The sequence below is a fragment of the Oncorhynchus masou genome, unplaced genomic scaffold (genome assembly GCF_036934945.1).
Source record: "Oncorhynchus masou masou isolate Uvic2021 unplaced genomic scaffold, UVic_Omas_1.1 unplaced_scaffold_1159, whole genome shotgun sequence".
Classification (NCBI taxonomy): Eukaryota; Metazoa; Chordata; class Actinopteri; order Salmoniformes; family Salmonidae; genus Oncorhynchus; species Oncorhynchus masou.
The window spans coordinates 48,965-76,640 of NW_027001346.1; the positions used below are offsets into that span (position 1 = coordinate 48,965).

The 27,676-nt window shown below is 44.8% G+C and overlaps 1 protein-coding gene across 1 annotated transcript in view; it reads right to left on the reverse strand.

Annotated features, from left to right (window-relative positions):
• Window positions 1-27,246, reverse strand: part of LOC135529397 (striatin-like) — a 75,658-nt gene extending 48,412 nt beyond the window's left edge. The window contains exons 1-3 of the mRNA XM_064958165.1: window positions 26,838-27,246; window positions 14,426-14,529; window positions 2,017-2,090 (exon numbers count right to left, since the gene is read on the reverse strand). Coding sequence (XP_064814237.1) covers window positions 2,017-2,090; window positions 14,426-14,529; window positions 26,838-27,044 — 385 coding nt within the window. The 5' untranslated portion in view covers window positions 27,045-27,246. The remainder of the gene's footprint in view (window positions 1-2,016; window positions 2,091-14,425; window positions 14,530-26,837) is intronic.
• Window positions 27,247-27,676: the final 430 nt, after the last annotated feature.

Below are 27,676 nucleotides of genomic sequence, written 5' to 3' on the forward strand. Positions count from 1 at the left end.
AGAGACCACGGACAGACAGAGCTGAAACTTCACTGTTTGACATGTATGATGAAATCCTGGTTGAGAATGAAACGACTGAACAACAAAACAGCACAGCAGGTAAGTGAAAGAAATAGGTTGTGATGATGTTTTACTGGTAATGGGGACATACGTAAACGCCAACAAAATAACTCTTTGGTCAGTGTGGTGTGAGTGACCTTTATGTAACAAGTCAGTTAAGAACAAATTCTTATTTACAATGAAGGCCTACCCCGAATGACGCTGGGCCAATTGTGTGCCGCCCTATGGGACTCCCAATCACGGCCGGATGTGATACAGCCTGGTTTCAAACCAGGAACTCTAGTGACGCCTTTTGCAGAGATGCAGTGCCTTAGACCGCTGCATGTGTGTCTATACTATACTAGAATGCTTAACAGGCCGCAACATTGTTTTATAAATCGATATTGGTTTAATTTTGTCAAGGAAAATATCGGATATCGGCCAAAAATGTCATATCGGTGCATCCCTTACTTGGTAATTTAGGAGAGAGGGGAGAGGACAAGAGAGAGACGTGCCTAATTTAGGCACATGAACACGCACACACCGACACACACACCCCGACACACACACACCCCGACACACACACCCCGACACACACACCCCGACGCACACACCCCGACGCACACACCCCGACGCACACACCCCCGACACCTCTCCGGTTATTCAACACTTCCAGAGAGCTGATGCTTTGAACAGACAGAGCTGTATCTTATGAATAAAGATGATGAATGATGAGGACACATCCCTAAAGACAGGAGGGAATCAGAACATGGAGACCAATAGGACACACCCCTAAAGACAGGAGGGAATCAGAACATGGAGACCAATAGGACACACCCCTAAAGACAGGAGGGAATCAGAACATGGAGACCAATAGGACACACCCCTAAAGACAGGAGTGAATCAGAACATGGAGACCAATTGGACACACCCCTAAAGACAGGAGTGAATCAGAACATGGAGACCAATTGGACACACCCCTAAAGACAGGAGGAAATCAGAACATGGAGACCAATAGGACACACCCCTAAAGACAGGAGGGAATCAGAACATGGAGACCAATAGGACACACCCCTAAAGACAGGAGGGATTCAAAACATGGAGACCAATAGGACACATCCCTAAAGACAGGAGGGAATCAGAACATGGAGACCAATAGGACACACCCCTAAAGACAGGAGGGAATCAGAACATGGAGACCAATAGGACACACCCCTAAAGACAGGAGGGAATCAGAACATGGAGACCAATAGGACACACCCCTAAAGACAGGAGGGAATCAGAACATGGAGACCAATAGGACACATCCCTAAACACAGGAGGGATTCAGAACATGGAGACCAATAGGACACACCCTAAAGACAGGAGGGAATCAGAACATGGAGACCAATAGGACACACCCCTAAAGACAGGAGGGAATCAGAACATGGAGACCAATAGGACACATCCCTAAAGACAGGAGGGAATCAGAACATGGAGACCAATAGGACACATCCCTAAACACAGGAGGGATTCAGAACATGGAGACCAATAGGACACACCCCTAAAGACAGGAGGGAATCAGAACATGGAGACCAATAGGACACATCCCTAAAGACAGGAGGGAATCAGAACATGGAGACCAATAGGACACACCCCTAAAGACAGGAGGGAATCAGAACATGGAGACCAATAGGACACATCCCTAAAGACAGGAGGGAATCAGAACATGGAGACCAATAGGACACACCCCTAAAGACAGGAGGGAATCAGAACATGGAGACCAATAGGACACACCCCTAAAGACAGGAGGGAATCAGAACATGGAGACCATCAGAGAGAGTGCTGTTACATGATAGTTATCAGGAAAATACATGGTGAAACTATTGGATAAGACATGTGTAAAAGTCTACACAGCCAGACAGGATTCAGGTATGCGAATGCTGCATTCTCTAGGATTTATAGTACCGCCATAGATAGAGGGTCATGTGGTCCTACCATAGTCATAGCTGGGAGGTTTCACGTCTCCTTGGTTTAACTCCGTTCCATATTTTAACTTGTGGTACTTGGACCTGGAAGAGAAAGCAGAAACAACTGTTCAAAGATGCTGATGATTAAGATTGACAGAGAAACATTGTCCGCACTTCAATCAGTATAATAACTTGGGATCACAGTTCCTGTTAACTAGTCAGCGCATTCCTGTTAACTAACCAGAACATTCCTGTTAACTAGTCAGCGCATTCCTGTTATCTAACCAGAACATTCCTGTTAACTAACCAGAACATTACTGTTAACTAACCAGAACATTCCTGTTAACTAACCAGAACATTCCTGTTATCTAGCCAGAATATTACTGTTAACTAACCAGAACATTCCTGTTAACTAACCAGAACATTCCTGTTAACTAACCAGAACATTCCTGTTAACTAACCAGAACATTCCTGTTAACTAACCAGAACATCCCTGTTAACTAACCAGAACATTCCTGTTAATGTGCTAGTAGTCTAAGCCCTGTCTAAGTCGGCGGAAGAGGGTTCTACTAAACTAGATGGATGGCTTGAAGAAGGTCACACCAAGGACCATTAAGGTATTTCATTTGGAATGTTAACACCCCTTGAAGTATAAAACTAAAATACATAAAACAATGTATTGATGAAAATGTGTATTTGTCCTTACTGCTGTTAACCCATAGAAACGCATTGAATAACAGTCCTTACTGCTATTAGAAACACATTGAATAACAGTCCTTACTGCTGTTAGCCCATAGAAACACATTGAATAACAGTCCTTACTGCTGTTAGAAACACATTGAATAACAGATAGTCCTTACTGCTATTAGCCAATAGAAACACATTGAATAACAGTCCTTACTGCTGTTAACCCATAGAAACACATTGAATAACAGTCCTTACTGCTGTTAGCCCATAGAAACACATTGAATAACAGTCCTTACTGCTGTTAGCCCATAGAAACACATTGAATAACAGTCCTTACTGCTGTTAGAAACACATTGAATAACAGTCCTTAATGCTATTAGCCCATAGAAACACAGTGAATAACATATAGTCCTTACTGCTATTAGCCCATAGAAACACATTGAATAACAGATAGTCCTTACTGCTGTTAGCCCATAGAAACACATTGAATAACAGATAGTCCTTACTGCTATTAGCCAATAGAAACACATTGAATAACAGTCTTTACTGCTATTAGAAACACATTGAATAACAGATCTGCAGCAGGCTGCCTGTATTTATTCATCATCAATAAGGATCTGCTGCAGGCTGCCTGTATTTATTCATCATCATTAAGGATCTGCTGCAGGCTGCCTGTATTTATTCATCATCATTAAGGATCTGCTGCAGGCTGCCTGCATTTATTCATCATCATTAAGGATCTGCTGCAGGCTGCCTGTATTTATTCATCATCATTAAGGATCTGCTGCAGTCTGCCTGCATTTATTCATCATCATCATTAAGGATCTGCTGCAGGCTGCCTGTATTTATTCATCATCATTAAGGATCTGCTGCAGGCTGCCTGTATTTATTCATCATCATTAAGGATCTGCAGCAGGCTGCCTGTATTTATTCATCATCATCAAGGATCTGCTGCAGGCTGCCTGTATTTATTCATCATCATCATTAAGGATCTGCAGCAGGCTGCCTGTATTTATTCATCTTCATCATCATCATCAAGGATCTGCAGCAGGCTGCCTGTATTTATTCATCATCATCATCTTCATCAAGGATCTGCAGCAGGCTGCCTGTATTTTCATCATCATCATCAAGGATCTGCAGCAGGCTGCCTGTATTTATTCATCATCATTAAGGATCTGCAGCTGGCTCCCTGTATTTATTCATCGTCATCATTAAGGATCTGCTGTAGGCTGCCTGAATTTATTCATCATCATTAAGGATCTGCAGCAGGCTGCCTGTATTTATTCATCATCATCATCGTTAAGGATCTGCTTCTGTCTGCCTGTATTTATTCATCATCATTAAGGATCTGCTGCAGGTTGCCTGTATTTATTCGTCATCAACAAGGATCTGCAGCAGGCTGCCTGTATTTTCATCATCATCATCATCATCAAGGATCTGCTGCAGGCTGCCTGTATTTATGCATCATCATTAAGGATCTACAGCAGGCTGCCTGTATTTATTCATCATAATCATAATCATCAAGGACCTGCAGCAGGCTGCCTGTATTTTCATCATCATCATCAAGGATCTGCAGCAGGCTGCCTGTATTTATTCATCATCATTAAGGATCTGCAGCTGGATCCCTGTATTTATTCATCATCATCATTAAGGATCTGCTGCAGGCTGCCTGTATTTATTCATCATCATCATCATTAAGGATCTGCAGCAGGCTGCCTGTATTTATTCATCTTCATCATCATCATCAAGGATCTGCAGCAGGCTGCCTGTATTTATTCATCATCATCATTAAGGATCTGCAGCAGGCTGCCTGTATTTATTCATCATCATCATTAAGGATCTGCAGCAGGCTGCCTGTGTTTATTCATCATCATCATTAAGGATCTGCAGCAGGCTGCCTGTATTTATTCATCATCATCATCTTCATCAAGGATCTGCAGCAGGCTGCCTGTATTTTCATCATCATCATCAAGGATCTGCAGCAGGCTGCCTGTATTTATTCATCATCATTAAGGATCTGCAGCTGGCTCCCTGTATTTATTCATCGTCATCATTAAGGATCTGCTGTAGGCTGCCTGAATTTATTCATCATCATTAAGGATCTGCAGCAGGCTGCCTGTATTTATTCATCATCATCATCGTTAAGGATCTGCTTCTGTCTGCCTGTATTTATTCATCATCATTAAGGATCTGCTGCAGGTTGCCTGTATTTATTCGTCATCAACAAGGATCTGCAGCAGGCTGCCTGTATTTTCATCATCATCATCATCATCATCATCATCATCATCAAGGATCTGCTGCAGGCTGCCTGTATTTATGCATCATCATTAAGGATCTACAGCAGGCTGCCTGTATTTATTCATCATAATCATAATCATCAAGGACCTGCAGCAGGCTGCCTGTATTTTCATCATCATCATCAAGGATCTGCAGCAGGCTGCCTGAATTTATTCATCATCATTAAGGATCTGCAGCTGGATCCCTGTATTTATTCATCATCATCATTAAGGATCTGCTGCAGGCTGCCTATATTTATTCATCATCATCATCATTATTAAGGATCTGCAGCAGGCTGCCTGTATTTATTCATCATCATCATTAAGGATCTGCTGCAGGCTGCCTGTATTTATTCATCATCATTAAGGATCTGCAGCAGGCTGCCTGTATTTATTCATCATCATCAAGGATCTGCTGCAGGCTGCCTGTATTTATTAATCATCATCAAGGATCTGCTGCAGGCTGCATGTATTTATTCATCATCATCATTAAGGATCTGCAGCAGGCTGCCTGTATTTATTCATCATCATCTTCATCATCAAGGATCTGCTGCAGGCTGCCTGTATTTATTCATCATCATCATTAAGGATCTGCAGCAGGCTGCCTGTATTTATTCATCATCATCATTAAGGATCTGCAGCAGGCTGCCTGTGTTTATTCATCATCATCATTAAGGATCTGCAGCAGGCTGCCTGTATTTATTCATCATCATGAAGGATCTGCTGCAGGCTGCCTGTATTTATTCATCATCATCATTAAGGATCTGCTGCAGGCTGCCTGTATTTATTCATCATCATCATCATTAAGGATCTGCTTCTGTCTGCCTGTATTTATTCATCACAATCATCAAGGATCTGCAGCAGGCTGCCTGTATTTATTCATCATCATCATTAAGGATCTGCTGCAGGTTGCCTGTATTTATTCATCATCATCAAGGATCTGCAGGCTGCCTGTATTTATTCATCATCATCATTAAGGATCTGCTGCAGGTTGCCTGTATTTATTCATCATCATCAAGGATCTGCAGGCTGCCTGTATTTATTCATCATCATCATTAAGGATCTGCTGCAGGTTGCCTGTATTTATTCATCATCATCATTAAGGATCTGCTGCAGGCTGCCTGTATTTATTCATCATCATTAAGGATCTGCTGCAGGCTGCCTGTATTTATTCATCATCATCAAAGATCTGCTGCAGGCTGCCTGTATTTATTCATCATCATTAAGGATCTGCTGCAGGATGCCTGAATTTATTCATCATCATCATCATCATCAAGGATCTGCTGCAGGCTGCCTGTATTTATTCATCATCATCATTAAGGATCTGCTGCAGGTTGCCTGTATTTATTCATCATCATCATCTTTAAGGATCTGCTGCAGGCTGCCTGTATTTATTCATGATCATCATTAAGGATCTGCTGCAGGCTGCCTGTATTTATTCTTCATCATCAAGGATCTGCAGCAGGCTGCCTATATTTATTCATCATCATCATAATCATTAAGGATCTGCAGCAGGCTGCCTATATTTATTCATTGTCATTAAGGATATGCTGCAGGCTGCCTGTATTTATTCATCATCAATAAGGATCTGCTGCAGGCTGCCTGAATTTATTAATCATCATTAAGGATCTGCTGCAGGCTGCCTGTATTTATGCATCATCATCATTAAGGATCTGCTGCAGGCTGCCTGTATTTATTCATCATCATCATAATCATTAAGGATCTGCAGCAGGCTGCCTGTATTTATTCATGATCATCATTAAGGATCTGCTGCTGGCTGCCTGTATTTATTCATCATCATTAAGGATCTGCTGCAGGCTGCCTGAATTTATTCATCATCATTAAGGATCTGCAGCAGGCTGCCTGTATTTATTCATCATAATCATAATCATCAAGGATCTGCTGCAGGCTGCCTTTATTTATGCATCATCATCATTAAGGATCTGCAGCAGGTTGCCTGTATTTATTCATCATCATCAAGGATCTGCATCAGGCCGCCTGTATTTTCATCATCATCAAGGATCTGCAGCAGGCTGCCTGTATTTATTCATCATCATTATCATTAAGGATCTGCAGCAGGCTGCCTGTATTTATTCATCATCATCATTAAGGATCTGCTGCAGGCTGCCTGTATTTATTCATCATCACCATCATCATCATCATTTAGGATCTGCAGCAGGCTGCCTGTATTTATTCATCATCATCATTAAGGATCTGCTGCCTGTATTTATTCATCATCATCATTAAGGATCTGCTGCAGGCTGCCTGTATTTATTCATCATCATTAAGGATCTGCAGCAGGTTGCCTGTATTTATTCATCATCCTCTTTAAGGATCTGCTGCAGGCTCCTGTATTTATTGATCATCATTAAAGATCTGCTGCAGGCTGCCTGTATTTATTCATCATCATCATCATTATTAAGGATCTGCTGCAGAGTGCCTGTATTTATTCATCATCATCATCATTAAGGATCTGCTGCAGAGTGCCTGTATTTATTCATCATCATCAAGGATCTGCTGCAGGCTGCCTGTATTTATTCATCATCATCATTAAGGATCTGCTGCAGAGTGCCTGTATTTATTCATCATCATCATCATCATCATCATTAAGGATCTGCAGCAGGCTGCCTGTATTTATTCATCATCATCATTAAGGATCTGCAGCAGGCTGCCTATATTTATTTATCATCATTAAGGATCTGCTGCAGGCTGCCTGTATTTATTCATCATCATCATTAAGGATCTGCTGCAGGCTGCCTGTATTTATTCATCACCATAATTAAGGATCTGCTGCAGGCTGCCTGTATTTATTCATCATCATTAAGGATCTGCTGCAGGCTGCCTGTATTTATTCATCATCATTAAGGATCTGCAGCAGGCTGCCTGTATTTATTCATCATCATTAAGGATCTGCTGCAGGCTGCCTGTATTTATTCATCATCATCAATAATCTGCTGCTGGCTGCCTGTATTTATTCATCATCAAGGATCTGCTGCAGGTGTCCTGTATTTATTGATCATCATCATTAAGGATCTGCTGCTGGCTGCCTGTATTTAGTCATCATCATCATCATTAAGGATCTGCTGCAGGCTGCCTGTATTTATTCATCATCATCATCATTAAAGATCTGCTGCAGGCTGCCTGTATTTATTCATCATCATCATCATCATTAAGGATCTGCAGCAGGCTGCCTGTATTTATTTATCATCATTAAGGATCTGCAGCAGGTTGCCTGTATTTATTCATCATCATCATTAAGGATCTGCTGCAGGCTGCCTGTATTTATTCATCACCATCATTAAGGATCTGCTGCAGGCTGCCTGTATTTATTCATCATCATTAAGGATCTGCTGCAGTCTGCCTGCATTTATTCATCATCATCATTAAGGATCTGCTGCTGGCTGCCTGTATTTATTCATCATCATTAAGGATCTGCTGCAGGCTGCCTGAATTTATTCATCATCATTAAGGATCTGCAGCAGGCTGCCTGTATTTATTCATCATAATCATAATCATCAAGGATCTGCTGCAGGCTGCCTGTATTTATGCCTCATCATCATTAAGGATCTGCAGCAGGTTGCCTGTATTTATTCATCATCATCAAGGATCTGCATCAGGCCGCCTGTATTTTCATCATCATCAAGGATCTGCAGCAGGCTGCCTGTATTTATTCATCATCATCATCATTAAGGATCTGCAGCAGGCTGCCTGTATTTATTCATCATCATCATTAAGGACCTGCTGCTGGCTCCCTGTATTTATTCATCATCATCATTAAGGATCTGCTGCAGGCTGCCTGTATTTATTCTTCATCATCAAGGATCTGCAGCAGGCTGCCTATATTTATTCATCATCATCATAATCATTAAGGATCTGCAGCAGGCTGCCTATATTTATTCATTGTCATTAAGGATATGCTGCAGGCTGCCTGTATTTATTCATCATCAATAAGGATCTGCTGCAGGCTGCCTGAATTTATTAATCATCATTAAGGATCTGCTGCAGGCTGCCTGTATTTATGCATCATCATCATTAAGGATCTGCTGCAGGCTGCCTGTATTTATTCATCATCATCATAATCATTAAGGATCTGCAGCAGGCTGCCTGTATTTATTCATGATCATCATTAAGGATCTGCTGCTGGCTGCCTGTATTTATTCATCATCATTAAGGATCTGCTGCAGGCTGCCTGAATTTATTCATCATCATTAAGGATCTGCAGCAGGCTGCCTGTATTTATTCATCATAATCATAATCATCAAGGATCTGCTGCAGGCTGCCTTTATTTATGCATCATCATCATTAAGGATCTGCAGCAGGTTGCCTGTATTTATTCATCATCATCAAGGATCTGCATCAGGCCGCCTGTATTTTCATCATCATCAAGGATCTGCAGCAGGCTGCCTGTATTTATTCATCATCATTATCATTAAGGATCTGCAGCAGGCTGCCTGTATTTATTCATCATCATCATTAAGGATCTGCTGCAGGCTGCCTGTATTTATTCATCATCACCATCATCATCATCATTTAGGATCTGCAGCAGGCTGCCTGTATTTATTCATCATCATCATTAAGGATCTGCTGCCTGTATTTATTCATCATCATCATTAAGGATCTGCTGCAGGCTGCCTGTATTTATTCATCATCATTAAGGATCTGCAGCAGGTTGCCTGTATTTATTCATCATCCTCTTTAAGGATCTGCTGCAGGCTCCCTGTATTTATTCATCATCATTAAAGATCTGCTGCAGGCTGCCTGTATTTATTCATCATCATCATCATTATTAAGGATCTGCTGCAGAGTGCCTGTATTTATTCATCATCATCATCATTAAGGATCTGCTGCAGAGTGCCTGTATTTATTCATCATCATCAAGGATCTGCTGCAGGCTGCCTGTATTTATTCATCATCATCATTAAGGATCTGCTGCAGAGTGCCTGTATTTATTCATCATCATCATCATCATCATCATTAAGGATCTGCAGCAGGCTGCCTGTATTTATTCATCATCATCATTAAGGATCTGCAGCAGGCTGCCTATATTTATTTATCATCATTAAGGATCTGCTGCAGGCTGCCTGTATTTATTCATCATCATCATTAAGGATCTGCTGCAGGCTGCCTGTATTTATTCATCACCATAATTAAGGATCTGCTGCAGGCTGCCTGTATTTATTCATCATCATTAAGGATCTGCTGCAGGCTGCCTGTATTTATTCATCATCATTAAGGATCTGCAGCAGGCTGCCTGTATTTATTCATCATCATTAAGGATCTGCTGCAGGCTGCCTGTATTTATTCATCATCATCAATAATCTGCTGCTGGCTGCCTGTATTTATTCATCATCAAGGATCTGCTGCAGGTGGCCTGTATTTATTGATCATCATCATTAAGGATCTGCTGCTGGCTGCCTGTATTTAGTCATCATCATCATCATCATTAAGGATCTGCTGCAGGCTGCCTGTATTTATTCATCATCATCATCATTAAAGATCTGCTGCAGGCTGCCTGTATTTATTCATCATCATCATCATCATTAAGGATCTGCAGCAGGCTGCCTGTATTTATTTATCATCATTAAGGATCTGCAGCAGGTTGCCTGTATTTATTCATCATCATCATTAAGGATCTGCTGCAGGCTGCCTGTATTTATTCATCACCATCATTAAGGATCTGCTGCAGGCTGCCTGTATTTATTCATCATCATTAAGGATCTGCTGCAGTCTGCCTGCATTTATTCATCATCATCATTAAGGATCTGCTGCTGGCTGCCTGTATTTATTCATCATCATTAAGGATCTGCTGCAGGCTGCCTGAATTTATTCATCATCATTAAGGATCTGCAGCAGGCTGCCTGTATTTATTCATCATAATCATAATCATCAAGGATCTGCTGCAGGCTGCCTGTATTTATGCATCATCATCATTAAGGATCTGCAGCAGGTTGCCTGTATTTATTCATCATCATCAAGGATCTGCATCAGGCCGCCTGTATTTTCATCATCATCAAGGATCTGCAGCAGGCTGCCTGTATTTATTCATCATCATCATCATTAAGGATCTGCAGCAGGCTGCCTGTATTTATTCATCATCATCATTAAGGATCTGCAGCTGGCTCCCTGTATTTATTCATCATCATCATTAAGGATCTGCTGCAGGCTGCCTGTATTTATTCATCATCATCATCATCATCATCATCATTTAGGATCTGCAGCAGGCTGCCTGTATTTATTCATCATCATCATTAAGGATCTGCTGCCTGTATTTATTCATCATCATCATCATCATCATTTAGGATCTGCTGCAGGCTGCCTGTATTTATTCATCATCATTAAGGATCTGCAGCAGGCTGCCTGTATTTATTCATCAACATTAAGGATCTGCTGCAGGTTGCCTGTATTTATTCATCATCATTAAGGATCTGCAGCAGGCTGCCTGTATTTATTCATCATCATCATTAAGGATCTGCTGCCTGTATTTATTCATCATCATCATCATCATCATTTAGGATCTGCTGCAGGCTGCCTGTATATATTCATCATCATTAAGGATCTGCAGCAGGCTGCCTGTATTTATTCATCAACATTAAGGATCTGCTGCAGGCTGCCTGTATTTATTCATCATCCTCTTTAAGGATCTGCTGCAGGCTCCCTGTATTTATTCATCATCATTAAAGATCTGCTGCAGGCTGCCTGTATTTATTCATCATCATCATCATTAAGGATCTGCTGCAGGCTGCCTGTATTTATTCATCATCATCATCATCATTAAGGATCTGCTGCAGAGTGCCTGTATTTATGCATCATCATCATCATCATTAAGGATCTGCTGCAGAGTGCCTGTATTTATGCATCATCATCAAGGATCTGCTGCAGGCTGCCTGTATTTATTCATCATCATCATCATCATTAAGGATCTGCAGCAGGCTGCCTGTATTTATTCATCATCATCAAGGATCTGCTGCAGGCTGCCTGTATTTATTTATCATCATCATCATCATCATCATCATTATTAAGGATCTGCAGCAGGCTGCCTGTATTTATTCATCATCATCATCATCATCATCATCATTAAGGATCTGCTGCAGGCTGCCTGTATTTATTCATCATCATCATCATTAAGGATCTGCTGCAGGCTGCCTGTATTTATTCATCATCATCATCATTAAAGATCTGCTGCAGGCTGCCTGTATTTATTCATCATCATCATCATCATCATCATTAAGGATCTGCAGCAGGCTGCCTGTATTTATTTATCATCATTAAGGATCTGCAGCAGGCTGCCTGTATTTATTCATCATCATCATTAAGGATCTGCTGCAGGCTGCCTGTATTTATTCATCATCATCAATAAGGATCTGCTGCAGGCTGCCTGTATTTATTCATCATCATCATTAAGGATCTGCTGCAGGCTGCCTGTATTTATTCATCATCATCATTAAGGATCTGCTGCAGGCTGCCTGTATTTATTCATCATCATCAATAAGGATCTGCTGCAGGCTGCCTGTATTTATTCATCATCATCATCATTAAAGATCTGCTGCAGGCTGCCTGTATTTATTCATCATCATTAAGGATCTGCAGCAGGCTGCCTGTATTTATTCATCATCATCAATAAGGATCTGCTGCAGGCTGCCTGTATTTATTCATCATCATTAAGGATCTGCAGCAGGCTGCCTGTATTTATTCATCACCATAATTAAGGATCTGCTGCAGGCTGCCTGTATTTATTCATCATCATTAAGGATCTGCTGCAGGCTGCCTGTATTTATTCATCATCATTAAGGATCTGCTGCAGGCTGCCTGTATTTATTCATCATCATTAAGGATCTGCTGCAGGCTGCCTGTATTTATTCATCATCATCATCATTAAGGATCTGCTGCAGGCTGCCTGTATTTATTCATCATCATCATCATCATTAAAGATCTGCTGCAGGCTGCCTGTATTTATTCATCATCATTAAGGATCTGCTGCAGGCTGCCTGTATTTATTCATCATCATCAATAATTTGCTGCTGGCTGCCTGTATTTATTCATCATCAAGGATCTGCTGCAGGTGGCCTGTATTTATTCATCATCATTAAGGATCTGCTGCAGGCTGCCTGTATTTATTCATCATCATCATCATCATTAAAGATCTGCTGCAGGCTGCCTGTATTTATTCATCATCATCATCATTAAAGATCTGCTGCTGGCTCCCTGTATTTATTGATCATCATCATTAAGGATCTGCTGCAGGCTGCCTGTATTTATTCATCATCATCATCATTAAAGATCTGCTGCTGGCTCCCTGTATTTATTGATCATCATCATTAAGGATCTGCTGCAGGCTGCCTGTATTTATTCATCATCATTAAGGATCTGCTGCAGGCTGCCTGTATTTATTCATCATCATCATCATTAAAGATCTGCTGCAGGCTGCCTGTATTTATTCATCATCATTAAAGATCTGCTGCAGGCTGCCTGTATTTATTCATCATCATCATCATTAAAGATCTGCTGCAGGCTGCCTGTATTTATTCAACAACACATGATGCTCAACACAGGGACCCCTCAGGGGTGCGTGCTGAGTCCCCTCCTGTACTCCCTGTTCACCCACGACTACGTGGCCACGCACAACTCCAACGACATCATTAAGCTTAGAGACACGACGGTGGTAGGATCTGTCAGTGTGGTGCCAGCACAACAACCTCTCCCTCAACAAGACAAAGGAGCTGATTGTGGACCACAGGAAACAGAGGGCTGACCACACCCCCATCCATACGGGACTGTAGTGGAGTGGGTCAAGGAGCTTCAAGATCCTCAGTGGAAAAAAAAAAGGCCCTCAGATTCTCAAAAAGTCCTACAGCTGCACCATTGAGAGCAGCTTGTTTGGCTGCCTCACCGCTTGGTATGGTGTCAGAGGAAGAACCTAAAAATTGTCAAAGACTCCAGCCACCCAAGTCATAGACTGTTCTCTCTGCTATCACATGGCAATCGGTACCGATGCAGTATGGAACCAACCCTGAACAGCTTCCACCCTCAAGCTAGAAGACTGTTAAAAAGTTGGTTAAATAGTTAACCAATAGCTACCTGGAATATATGCATTGACCTTTTTTGCACTAATCTCTTGACTCATCACATACGTTGTTGTTACTGTTTATCATCTATCCCGTTAACTAGTAACTTTATCCCTACTTATATTGTACATATCTACCTCTATCTCGTACCCCTGCACATTGACTCAGTACTGGCTATACAGACATATCACACCAGGGACTCCCTTTATCCCCCGGGCATTGTAGACCCTCTGATTTCTGCTGTGTTAAGTCTCATGGTCATTTGAAGACGTGATGTCGAGACATCTTTGGCTGTCAGGCCCTCTTGTCATTATCAGTGTGGTGAATTAAATGTGTAAGGTCACAGGGTCATGTGATGCTGTCAGTACGCTGTCAGAAGGCAGTGTAATGTGGTAAGATGCAGGGTGCATACCTCTCCTGTTTGAGGGCATATTCCAGCATCTTAATCCTCCTGACGAGATCCTTCTTCAGGTTCTCCTGTCCTTTCCTCTCTCCCTGCAGGAAGGCTATCTGGGCCTGAGGAGACACACCACATATACACACACCATTAACACTAGGCTTGGGTAGTATACCATATATACAGAATACAGGGGTATTTGGAAAAAAGACAGGTGGGTTTTCAATACTGTCAATACCGTTGAAACTATTTATTTGAAGTGTTTTAATACATTTGAATATTTGTAGCTGCGTTTGAGTAAATACCTGCAGGAAACTTGTTCAATTCGTTAGAAGAAAGAACATTAAGATCTTAATTTCACCGGTCACATTATGACAACGCTTAGCAACAGTATACTGTTTACACTCGGGCTGTTGTTTTGATTCAATTGTTTTAAAATCATATCTAAAGTTTGTATTGCTACGGATGTGGAGGCTGTCGGAACTAGAAGCACACGCATTTCGCTACACTCACATTAACATCTGCTAACCATGTGTATGAGACAAATAAAATTTGATTTGATTTGATTCCGCAAATTTGTGTCCCATTCCTGTTATGTAGCTGTTAGCCATCATGAAAATGTAGCAGGCTAATGCTAGCAGTGCTAGCCCACCAGTGTTTTTATCCACAGCTAGACACAAATCAAATTGTATTTGTCATATGCGCCAAATACAACAGGTGTTAAAAAAATGAAATAAAAAGTAATAATTAAAGAGCGCAGTAAAATAACAATAGCAAGTCTATATACAGGGGGTACCAGTACAGTCAATGTGGAGACTATATACAGGGGGTACCGGTACAGAGTCAATGTGGAGGCTATATACAGGGGGGTACCGGTACAGAGTCAATGTGGAGCCTATATACAAGGGGGTACCGGTACAGAGTCAATGTGGAGGCTATATACAGGGGGTACCGGTACAGAGTCAATGTGGAGGCTATATACAGGGGGTACCGGTACAGTCAATGTGTGGGGCCAACGGTTAGTCAAGATAATTGAGGTAATATGTACAAGTGACTATGCACAGATAACAGAGAGTAGCATCAGTGTAGGGGGGCAATGCAAATAGTCTGGGTAGCCCTTTGATTAGATGTTCAGGAGTCTTCTGACTTGGGGGTGTAGATGCTGTTTCGAAGCCTCTTGGACCTAGACTTGGACCTAGACTTCCTCTGACACCGAGGTCCTGGATAGCAGGAAGCTTGGCCCCAGTGGTTGAGCAGTTGCCATACCAGGCAGTGATGCAACCAGTCAGGATGCTCTCGATGGTGCAGCTGTAGAACCTTTTGAGGATCTGAGGACCCATGCCAAATCTTATCAGTCTCCTGAGGGGGAATATGTATTGTCGTGCACTCTTCACGGCTGTCTTGGTGTGCTTGGACCATGTTAGTTTGTTGTTGATGTGGACACCAAGGAACTTGAAGCTCTCAACCTGCTCCGTCGATGAGAATGGGGGCGTGCTCCTCTTTTTCCTGTAGACCACAATCATCATCTTTTTCTTGATCATGTTGAGGGAGAGGTTGTTGTCCTGGCACCACACAGCCAGGTCTCTGACCTCCTCTCTATAGGCTGTCTCGTCATTGTCCGTGATCAGGCCTACCACTGTTGTGTCATCAACAAACTTAATGATGGTATTGGAGTCGTGCCTTGCAGTCATGAGTGAACAGGGAGTACAGGAGGGGACTGAGCACACAACCCTGAGGGACCCCCGTGTTGAGGATCAGTGTGGCGGATGTGTTGTTACCGACCCTTACCACCTGGGGGTGGCCCATCAGGAAGTCCAGGATCCATTTTCGGAGGGAGGTGTTAAGTCCCAGGGCCCTTAGCTTAGTGATGAGCTTTGAGGGCACTATGGTGTTGAACGCTTAACTGTAGTCAATTAATAGCATTCTGAGGATGCGGCTAAGGATGCCGTCTGGGCTGGCAGCCTTGTGAGGATTAAAATGTTTAAATGTCTTACTCATATCGGGCATGGAGAAGGAGAGCCCACAGTCCTTGGGAGCAGGCCGCGTCGGTGGCACTGTGTTATCCTCAAAGCGGGCAAAGGTGTTTAGTTGGTCTGGAAGCAAGACGGTGTCCGCGACATGGCTGGTTTTCCTTTTGTTGTCCGTGATTGTCTGTAGACCCTGCCACATACATCTCGTGTCTGAACTGTTGAGTTCCGACTCCACCTTGTCCCTGTACTGGCATTGTGCCTGTTCGATTGCCTTGGAGGGAATAACTACATTGTTTATGTTCAGACATATCACCAGTCATCTTGCCAGGGTTAAATGCAGTGGTTCTCACTTTCAGTTTTGCACGAATGCCACCATCTATCCACGGTTTCTGATTAGGGTTTTAGTCACAGTGGGTACAACATCTCTTACACACTTCCTTATAAACTCACTCACCGATTCAGCGTATACGTCGATATTATTCTCTGAGGCTACCCGGAACATGTCCCAGTCCGCGTGATCAAAACTATCTTGAACTGTGGAATTCCAATTGGCCAGACCAGCGGAATAGTCCATAGCACAGGTACTTCCTCTTTGAGTTTCTACCTATAGGAAGGGAGAAGCAAAATGGAATCGTGGTCAGATATGCCGAAAGGAAGGCAGGGCCTTGTATGCATCGCGGAAGTTATATGAGCAGTGATCCAGTGTTTTACCGGCGAGAGTGCTACAGTCAATATGAATTTAGGTAGTCTTGTTCTCAAAGTTGCTTTGTTAAAATACCCAGGTACAATAAATGCAGTCTCATAACATCTGGTTTCCAGTTTGCATAAATTCCAGTGAAGTTCCTTGAGGGCCGTCGTGGTATCAGCTTGAGGGGGGATATACACGGCTGTGACAATAACCAACCAGGACTCTCTTGGGAGATAATTCGGTTGGCATTTGAAGGGTGGCTACTTTGAAGAATCTCAAATATAAAATACATTTAGATTTTTTTTGGTTACTACATGATTCCATATGTGTTATTTCATAGTTTTGATGTCGTCTTCACTATTATTCTACAATGTAGAAAATAGTGAAAATAAAGAAAAACCCTTGAATGAAAAGGCGTTCTAAAACTTTTGACTGTATGGCAATTAGAAATGCCAGATGGGCTCGTTTTTCGTACTTGATCACTAGTAAATCAGAATAATTTGAGAGTGCTCTTCTCCAACATTGATGGCCTGATAAATCATACCCTCTCAAACCTGTGAATGTTCCTCCACATGGAAGTTTGTGGCATATTTCAGAGATAAGACAACCAACACAAGGCTGGGTATCAGTCAAGACCTGATGAGAAGTTTGATGATATGAGCCCTAGCCTACCACACAAAGGCACTGTGGATTTATTTCAATGGTTGACACAGACATACTCAGGAAAGTGATATCACAACCTAAGCCCTCTACCTGCCTACTCAATCCTATCCCCACCACCTTCTTCAAAAATCTTTTTAATTGCATATCTGAAGAAGTTCAAGCTATTGTTAATCCCTCCCTGTTCACGGGCACTTTCCCCACCTCACTAAAAACTGCTATGGTGAAACACCTTCTGTAAGAAAAGCTCTTAGCATCTTTCTTCAATCTCCAGCCTTCCATTCTGAATCAAACTTCTGGAGAAATTGGTGTTCACACAGCTAAATCATTTAAGTGTGAACTGTATTTTTGAAAAATTGGTTTTCATACCCACCACAACACAGAGACAGCCTTAGTGGTAAATGATCCTAGAGCCAACACAGAGACAGCCTTAGGTAAAGTGGTAAAGGACCAAAAATCCCAAAGCCTGGGACCAAGAGGCATGGAGAGACAGCGTTTTAACTATCCCAAAGCCTGGGACCAAGAGGCACGGAGAGACAGCGTTTTAACTATCCCAAAGGCTAGGACCAAGAGGCACGGAGAGACAGCGTTTTAACTATCCCAAAGCCTAGGACCAAGAGGCACGGAGAGACAGCGTTTTAACTATCCCAAAGCCTGGGACCAAGAGGCATGGAGAGACAGCGTTTTAACTATCCCAAAGCCTGGGACCAAGAGGCATGGAGAGACAGCCTTTTAACTATCCCAAAGCCTGGGACCAAGAGGCACGGAGAGACAGCTTTTTAACTATCCCAAAGCCTGGGACCAAGAGGCACGGAGAGACAGCCTTTTAACTATCCCAAAGCCTGGGACCAAGAGGCACGGAGAGACAGCTTTTTAACTATCCCAAAGCCTGGGACCAAGAGGCACGGAGAGACAGCGTTTTAACTATCCCAAAGCCTAGGACCAAGAGGCACGGAGAGACAGCGTTTTAACTATCCCAAAGCCTGGGACCAAGAGGCACGGAGAGACAGCGTTTTAACTATCCCAAAGCCTGGGACCAAGAGGCACGGAGAGACAGCGTTTTAACTATCCCAAAGCCTAGGACCAAGAGGCACGGAGAGACAGCGTTTTAACTATCCCAAAGCCTAGGACCAAGAGGTATGGAGAGACAGCGTTTTAACTATCCCAAAGCCTGGGACCAAGAGGTATGGAGAGACAGCGTTTTAACTATCCCAAAGCCTAGGACCAAGAGGCATGGAGAGACAGCCTTTTAACTATCCCAAAGCCTAGGACCAAGAGGCACGGAGAGACAGCGTTTTAACTATCCCAAAGCCTGGGACCAAGAGGCACGGAGAGACAGCGTTTTAACTATCCCAAAGCCTAGGACCAAGAGGCATGGAGAGACAGCCTTTTAACTATCCCAAAGCCTGGGACCAAGAGGTATGGAGAGACAGCGTTTTAACTATCCCAAAGCCTAGGACCAAGAGGCATGGAGAGACAGCCTCTAGTTACTTTGCCCCCAGCCTCTGGAATAGCCTGCCAGAGAACCTGAGGGGGACCAAGAGGCATGGAAAGACAGCCTCTAGTTACTTTGCCCCCAGCCTCTGGAATAGCCTGCCAGAGAACCTGAGGGGGGCTGAAACTGTGGACATATTTAAGAGATCTTGAAATGCCACAGATGGCTAGCCATCATCCAGCTAGCCATCCAGTCAGCTACCAATCATCCAGCTAGCCATCCAGTCAGCTAACTATCCAGCTAGCAATCCAGTCAGCTAGCAATCCAGCCATCCATCCAGTCAGCTAGCCATCCAGTCAGCCATCCATCCAGTCAGTCAGTCAGTCAGCCATCCATCCAGTCAGCCAGCCATCCATCCATCCAGTCAGCCATCCAGTCAGCTAGCCAGTCAGCTAGCCAGTCAGCCAACTAGCCATCCAGTCAGCCAGCTAGCAATCCAGTCAGCCAGCTAGCAATCCAGTCAGCTAGACATCCAGTCAGCCAGCCACCCAGTCAGCCAGCCATCCAGCTAGCCATCCAGTCAGCTAGCCATCCATCCAGTCAGCCAGCCATCCATCCATCCAGTCAGCCATCCATCCAGTCAGCCAGCCAGGTTCTTTGTGTTCAATACTGTGCGTAGCTAGAGCCTATATTGGATGGGTCTGTGTTTTCTTATATGAATAAGGTGTTGAGGGAGTCAGAGGTACACATTGTCTCTACCTACTTAGTATACATGTAGCTACCTATATGAGACTACACAGAACAATACCCTTCCAGTCCTACCACAGAGCAGGAGAGACTAAACATTTACAGCCAGGTACAACTCAGGGGCCATAACTCTCTCTCCTGTCTCAGTCCATGCAGTCCATCCATTTTTTAAATGGGCCATCATTTTTATCATTTTTTAAAACAGGAAGCGTTTTATTAACAACGTTAACAACAAAGTCCTCACTGGCTGACTGACTGCTTGTTCAGGCCAGAGGATAAGGGTCTCTCAGTCCACTGAGGTAAAGCAGTTGCATTAGGCAAGAGGATAAGGGTCTCTCAGTCCACTGAGGTAAAGCAGTTGCATCAGGCCAGAGGATAAGGGTCTCTCCGTCCACTGAGTTAAAGCAGTTGCATCAGGCCAGAGGATAAGGGTCTCTCCGTCCACTGAGGTAAAGCAGTTGCGTCAGGCCAGAGGATAAGGGTCTCTCAGTCCACTGAGGTAAAGCAGTTGCATTAGGCCAGAGGATAAGGGTCTCTCAGTCCACTGAGGTAAAGCAGTTGCATTAGGCCAGAGCTTGAGGGGTTATTAAGGGGTGAGGAAGGGGTAGGTGTAGGTAGAGGGGTAGGTAGGTAGCCACACTGAACAAAACTAAAAACATAGTTTTGGTTCCATGTTTCAGGAGCTAAAATAATATATATAAAAATGTTCCATATGGACAAAAAGCTTATTTCTCTCCAGTTTTGTTCACAGATTTGTTTCCATCCCTGTTCGTGAGCATTTCTCCTTTGCCAAAATAAGCCATCCACCTGACAGGTGTGACATATCAAGAAGCCCATTAAACAGCATGATCATTACACAGGTGCACCTTGTGCCGGGGACAATAAAAGGCCATGTGACATCATCCAAAAGTATCTAAAATTGATTTTGAAGCTGAAAAAAAAGTTGCTTCTAGATTATTTGAACATTATGTGTGAGAAATGCCAATATAGGCAGTGTTTTCCACAAGCACAGAGGAGCTGCTGCTTCCCCTCCAGGTGAAGATTGATCTGCAGTCTCACATGCTTCATTAGCTGTTGCACAATATGATCAGGGCATGTACAGTACATGTACAGTACTGGTCAAAAGTTTGTAATCACCTACTTCAGGGGTTTTTCTTTATTTTTACTATTTTCTACATTGTAGAATAGTAGTAAAGACATCAAAACTATGAAATAACAATTAGAATCAGATAGACAGATCATCCACCATGCCAGTAGATAACTATGGCCTAGCATTAGCATCGACTCCTGTGAAGACAGATCATCCACCATGCCAGTAGATAACTATGGCCTAGCATTAGCATCGACTCCTGTGAAGACAGATCATCCACCATATGCCAGTAGATAACTATGGCCTAGCATTAGCATCGACTCCTGTGAAGACAGATCATCCACCATGCCAATAGATAACTATGGCCTAGCATTAGCATCGACTCCTGTGAAGACAGATCATCCACCATGCCAGTAGATAACTATGGCCTAGCATTAGCATCGACTCCTGTGAAGACAGATCATCCACCATATGCCAGTAGATAACTATGGCCTAGCATTAGCATCGACTCCTGTGAAGACAGATCATCCACCATATGCCAGTAGATAACTATGGCCTAGCATTAGCATCGACTCCTGTGAAGACAGATCATCCACCATGCCAGTAGATAACTATGGCCTGTGAAAGATGGATCATCCAAACCTCCACCGGCTAAGCGGTGATAGAGAGTTGATGACTCGGTAATGATGTCACACTGGGATCATGTGGATTCACTAGTTTCTTACAACCAGGTAAGAGGAAACGATAACCTATCAACCTACAGGGCCTTCGGAAAGTATTCAGACCTAGACTTGTTCCACATTTTGTTATGTTACAGCCGTATTCTAAAATGGATTCAATAAAACATTTTCCTCATTAAGCTACACACAATACCCCATAATGACAGTGAAAACAGTTTGAATTTTTGGTAAATTAATTACAAATAAAAAAGTAAATTCAGACCCTTTGCTATGAGACTCAAAATTGAGCTCAGGTGCATCCTGTTTCCATTGATCATCCTTGAGATGTTTCTTCAACTTGGTTGAAATCCCCTAAGGTAAATTATATTGATGTGACATGATTTGGAAAGGCACACACCTGTCTATATAAGGTCCCACAGTCGACAGTGCATGTCACAACAAAACCAAGTAACGAGGTAGAAGGAATTTTCCGTAGAGCTCCGAGACAGGATTGTGTCAAGGCACAGATCTGGGAAATGGTACCAAAACATTTCTGCAGCATTGAAGGTCCCAAGGAACACAGTGGCCTCCATCATTCTTAAATGGAATCGGTTTGGAACCAATAAGACTCTTCCTAAAATGTATGTTTCCTAGGGGTTAATGTGGAGAATGCGTAAAAATTACAGCAAGATGTTTGAATGCCCTTTTTTCCTAAATTGGATCAACAACATCGGTGATGTGGACACCAAGGAACTTGAAACTCTCGACCCGCTCCACTACAGCCCTGTCGATGTTAATGGGGGGCGGTTCGGCCCGCTCCACTACAGCCCCGTCGATGTTAATGGGGGCCCGTTCGGCCCGCTCCACTACAGCCCCGTCGATGTTAATGGGGGCCCGTTCGGCCCGCTCCACTACAGCCCCGTCGATGTTAATGGGGGCCCGTTCGGCCCGCTCCACTACAGCCCCGTCAATGTTAATGGGGGCCCGTTCGGCCCGCTCCTCTACAACCCCGTCGATGTTAATGGGGGCCCGTTCGGCCCGCTCCACTACAGCCCCGTCAATGTTAATGGGGGCCCGTTCGGCCCGCTCCTCTACAACCCCGTCGATGTTAATGGGGGCCCGTTCGGCCCGCTCCACTACAGCCCCGTCGATGTTAATGGGGGCCGGTTCGGCCCGCTCCACTACAGCCCCGTCGATGTTAATGGGGGCCCGTTCGGCCCGCTCCACTACAGCCCCGTCGATGTTAATGGGGGCCTGTTCGGCCCGCGTTTCCTGTAGAACGTGATTATCTCCTTTGTCTTGATCACGTTGAGGGAGAGGTTGTTGTCCTGGCAGAGGGACTATGGTGGTCTGCTTGAAACATGTTGGTATTAGAGACTCAGAGACAGGTTAAAAATGTCAATAGACACACTTGCCAGTTGGTCGGCAAATGCTCGGAGTACACTTCCGGTAATCCGTCTGGCGCTGCGGCAGATTTGCCAAATGGAGGGCAAGGGAGAGCTTTGTATGCGTCTCTGTGTGGAGCAAAGGTGGTCTAGAGTTTTTTTGGTTGCACATTTAACATGCTGGTAGAAATGAGGTAAAACGTATTTAAGGTCCCCTGCATTAAAGTCCCCGGCCACTAGGAGCGCCGTCTCTGGATGAGCATTTTCTTGTTTGCTTATGGCCTTATAGAGTTGGTTGAGTGCCGTCTTAGTGCCAGCATCGGTCTGTGGTGGTAAATAGACAGATATGAAAAATATAGATGAAAACAATGCGGTCAATAGTGTGGTCTACATCTTGTCATGAGATACTCTACCTCAGGCAAAGGTAAATCCTCAAGTAAATCCTTCACGTCCAACTCGTTAAAGAAAAAACCTTCATCTAGTTTGAGGTGAGTAATCTCTGTTCTGATTCCCAGAAGCTCTTTTCGGTTATAAGAGACGGTGGCAGCAACATTATGTACAAAATAAGTTACAAATAACGTCAAAGCACATTACACAATAGAACAATTGGTTAGCATCCCGTAAAATGGCAGCCACCTCCTCCGGCGCCATCCCTGGCGCCTGCTGCAAAACAACAGTATGTCCATGAGCGTATGTCCTTAGTGCCAGCTGAGCCTTGTTCAGAGCATAAGAATGACAACTGAACTCAGGATGTCGGGGGGCAGGAAGGAGGAAAAGATGTCGGGGGGCAGGAAGGGGGAAAAGATGTCAGGGGCAGGAAGGGGGAAAGGATGTCAGGGGCAGGAAGGGGGAAAGGATGTCAGGGGCAGGAAGGGGGAAAAGATGTCAGGGGCAGGAAGGGGGAAAGGATGTCAGGGGCAGGAAGGGGGAAAGGATGTCAGGGGCAGGAAGGGGGAAAGGATGTCAGGGGCAGGAAGGGGGAAAAGATGTCGGGGGGCAGGAAGGGGGAAAGGATGTCGGGGGCAGGAAGGGGGAAAAGATGTCGGGGGGCAGGAAGGGGGAAAAGATGTCGGGGGCAGGAAGGGGGAAAGATGTCGGGGGCAGGAAGGGGGAAAAGATGTCGGGGGGCAGGAAGGAGGAAAAGATGTCGGGGGCAGGAAGGGGAAAGGATGTCGGGGGGCAGGAAGGGGGAAAAGATGTCAGGGGCAGGAAGGGGGAAAAGATGTCAGGGGCAGGAAGGGGAAAGGATGTCAGGGGCAGGAAGGGGGAAAGGATGTCAGGGGCAGGAAGGGGAAAAGATGTCAGGGGCAGGAAGGGGAAAAGATGTCAGGGGCAGGAAGGGGGAAAGGATGTCAGGGGCAGGAAGGGGGAAAGGATGTCAGGGGCAGGAAGGGGGAAAGGATGTCAGGGGCAGGAAGGGGGAAAGGATGTCAGAGGCAGGAAGGGGGAAAGGATGTCAGGGGCAGGAAGGGGGAAAAGATGTCGGGGGCAGGAAGGAGGAAAAGATGTCAGGGGCAGGAAGGGGGAAAGGATGTCAGGGGCAGGAAGGGGGAAGGATGTCAGGGGCAGGAAGGGGAAAGGATGTCAGGGGCAGGAAGGGGGAAAGGATGTCAGGGGCAGGAAGGGGAAAGGATGTCAGGGGCAGGAAGGGGAAAGGATGTCAGGGGCAGGAAGGGGGAAAGGATGTCAGGGGCAGGAAGGGGGAAAGGATGTCAGGGGCAGGAAGGGGGAAAAGATGTCGGGGGGCAGGAAGGGGGAAAGGATGTCGGGGGCAGGAAGGGGGAAAAGATGTCGGGGCAGGAAGGGGGAAAAGATGTCGGGGGCAGGAAGGGGGAAAAGATGTCGGGGGCAGGAAGGGGGAAAAGATGTCGGGGGGCAGGAAGGAGGAAAAGATGTCGGGGGGCAGGAAGGGGGAAAGGATGTCGGGGGGCAGGAAGGGGGAAAAGATGTCAGGGGCAGGAAGGGGGAAAAGATGTCAGGGGCAGGAAGGGGGAAAGGATGTCAGGGGCAGGAAGGGGAAAGGATGTCAGGGGCAGGAAGGGGGAAAAGATGTCAGGGGCAGGAAGGGGAAAAGATGTCAGGGGCAGGAAGGGGGAAAGGATGTCAGGGGCAGGAAGGGGGAAAGTATGTCAGGGGCAGGAAGGGGGAAAGGATGTCAGGGGCAGGAAGGGGAAAGGATGTCAGAGGCAGGAAGGGGGAAAGGATGTCAGGGGCAGGAAGGGGGAAAAGATGTCGGGGGCAGGAAGGAGGAAAAGATGTCAGGGGCAGGAAGGGGGAAAGGATGTCAGGGGCAGGAAGGGGGAAAGGATGTCAGGGGCAGGAAGGAGGAAAAGATGTCAGGGGCAGGAAGGGGGAAAGGATGTCAGGGGCAGGAAGGGGAAAGGATGTCAGGGGCAGGAAGGGGGAAAGGATGTCAGGGGCAGGAAGGGGGAAAGGATGTCAGGGGCAGGAAGGGGAAAGGATGTCAGGGGCAGGAAGGAGGAAAAGATGTCAGGGGCAGGAAGGGGGAAAGGATGTCAGGGGCAGGAAGGAGGAAAAGATGTCAGGGGCAGGAAGGAGGAAAAGATGTCAGGGGCAGGAAGGGGGAAAGGATGTCAGGGGCAGGAAGGGGGAAAGGATGTCAGGGGCAGGAAGGGGGAAAGGATGTCAGGGGCAGGAAGGGGGAAAGGATGTCAGGGGCAGGAAGGGGGAAAGGATGTCAGGGGCAGGAAGGAGGAAAAGATGTCAGGGGCAGGAAGGGGGAAAGGATGTCAGGGGCAGGAAGGAGGAAAAGATGTCAGGGGCAGGAAGGGGGAAAGGATGTCGGGGGGCAGGAAGGGGGAAAAGATGTCAGGGGCAGGAAGGAGGAAAAGATGTCGGGGGCAGGAAGGAGGAAAACCCATTACACAGGAAACATCTGTGTCCCCTTTTTTTTTAACCTTTATTTAACCAGGCAAGTCAGTTAAGAACAAATTCTTATTCTCAATGACGGCCTGGGAACAGTGGTTAACTGCCCGTTCAGGGGCAGAACGACAGATTTGTACCTTGTCAGCTCGGGGGTTTGAACTTGCAACCTTCCGGTCACTAGTCCAACACTCTAACCACTAGGCTACCCTGCCGCCCCTACAGATTGTTCTGTCCTTCCTCCACCTTCAGATGGCCACTGTATAAATGTGTGGAGTGTGTTCATTGGGGAGTAGCATCACTCAGGTACAGGCAATGTAATACGTTATTAACTTTATACCATCACAGGTTTCAGCAGCTTCAATGCCTGTATTTTCCAAGACAACAGCAGAGGGAGCAGATTGACTCGCTAACCAGTTGGTTTGCTAGATTGTTGCTATAACATTAGTTAGCCGACTACCTGGTTAGTCACTCTTGGGAGGTTTCATCAGCTTTGCCATGCCAGATGCCAGTTACTAACCTGCTAGTGAGTTTGCTACTCAAATAAACATCCAATTTTAAGGCACTAGACACAACAGATTAGCTAACTAACAATAGCAAGTCTTTGAAAAAGAACTAAAATAGCAAGTAAATTACACCTCATCCAGAACTAACTACATGCAGCTAGACAAGCTAGAGTTGTCCTCACGACTCAACTAATTAACTAACTAGTAGCTTGTCAAGACAGAATGGCTACTTAGCATGTGCTAACCAACCAGACAATGCACGCTAGCTAATGCTAACTAAAACAATCCCATTTATGCATTGAATAGCTATGTAGCTATCCTGATAAGACCATTGGACAAACCTGCCATTTCACCAAAAACAGCCTTTCAAAAAAGTGAATATACAAAATATCAAAGTTATTCACCTGTAATTCGGCGCGTTGCAACTCCCATTGCACCTTCTCCACGTCGAAGCGGGCCCATTCGTGTTGCAGGAAGTGTAGGATCCCCGGGATACTGTACGGTGACCTAGCTGCCTCCGCTGCGTCGCCCTCCGGTAGCAGTCCTTTCCCACCGCCCGATAAGATAGAGTTGTTGTTGAAGAAAACCCCGGGCCCTGCCTGTTCGTCCATGGCCTGGGCTCGGGTCACGGACAGAGTTACAGCGCCTCTTTTGTGTCGCTGATTCGTGAGATTGTTCGCCAAGCCAAATGAATGTACGGTGTTCAATCGGAAGGATAGTAACTACTACCGTATACTGACAGTTCTCTCTCTCTCTGTGTGTCTAGGGCTTTCTGACAGCCAGCTGTCATTGACTGACGTCGGAGAACATCATCACGCCCACACTATGTATGGATGTAGTCAGAAAACACACAAGACCACAAGGGGACACATCAACACTGAGTGGACAAACCATAAGGAACACAATTTGCATAATAAAAACATTTACATAAAACTCCGTCAATTTAAGATATCTGTATTTTTATCTATTGATTGTATTTACCTGTTTTGCTCTAGGACGCCCACCTACCTCACAAGACTAGTCTGAAAGTCCCCTGTAACTGTCGGGAAAATGAATAGAAGTACTGGAAAGGTTGCTGGATCTAATCCCAGAGCAGACAAGGTAAAAATATGTTGTTCTGCCCCTGAACAAGGCAGTTAACCCACTGTTCCCCTTAACAAGGCAGTTAACCCACTGTTCCCCTTAACAAGGCAGTTAACCCACTGTTCCCCTGAACAAGACAGTTAACCCACTGTTCCCCTGA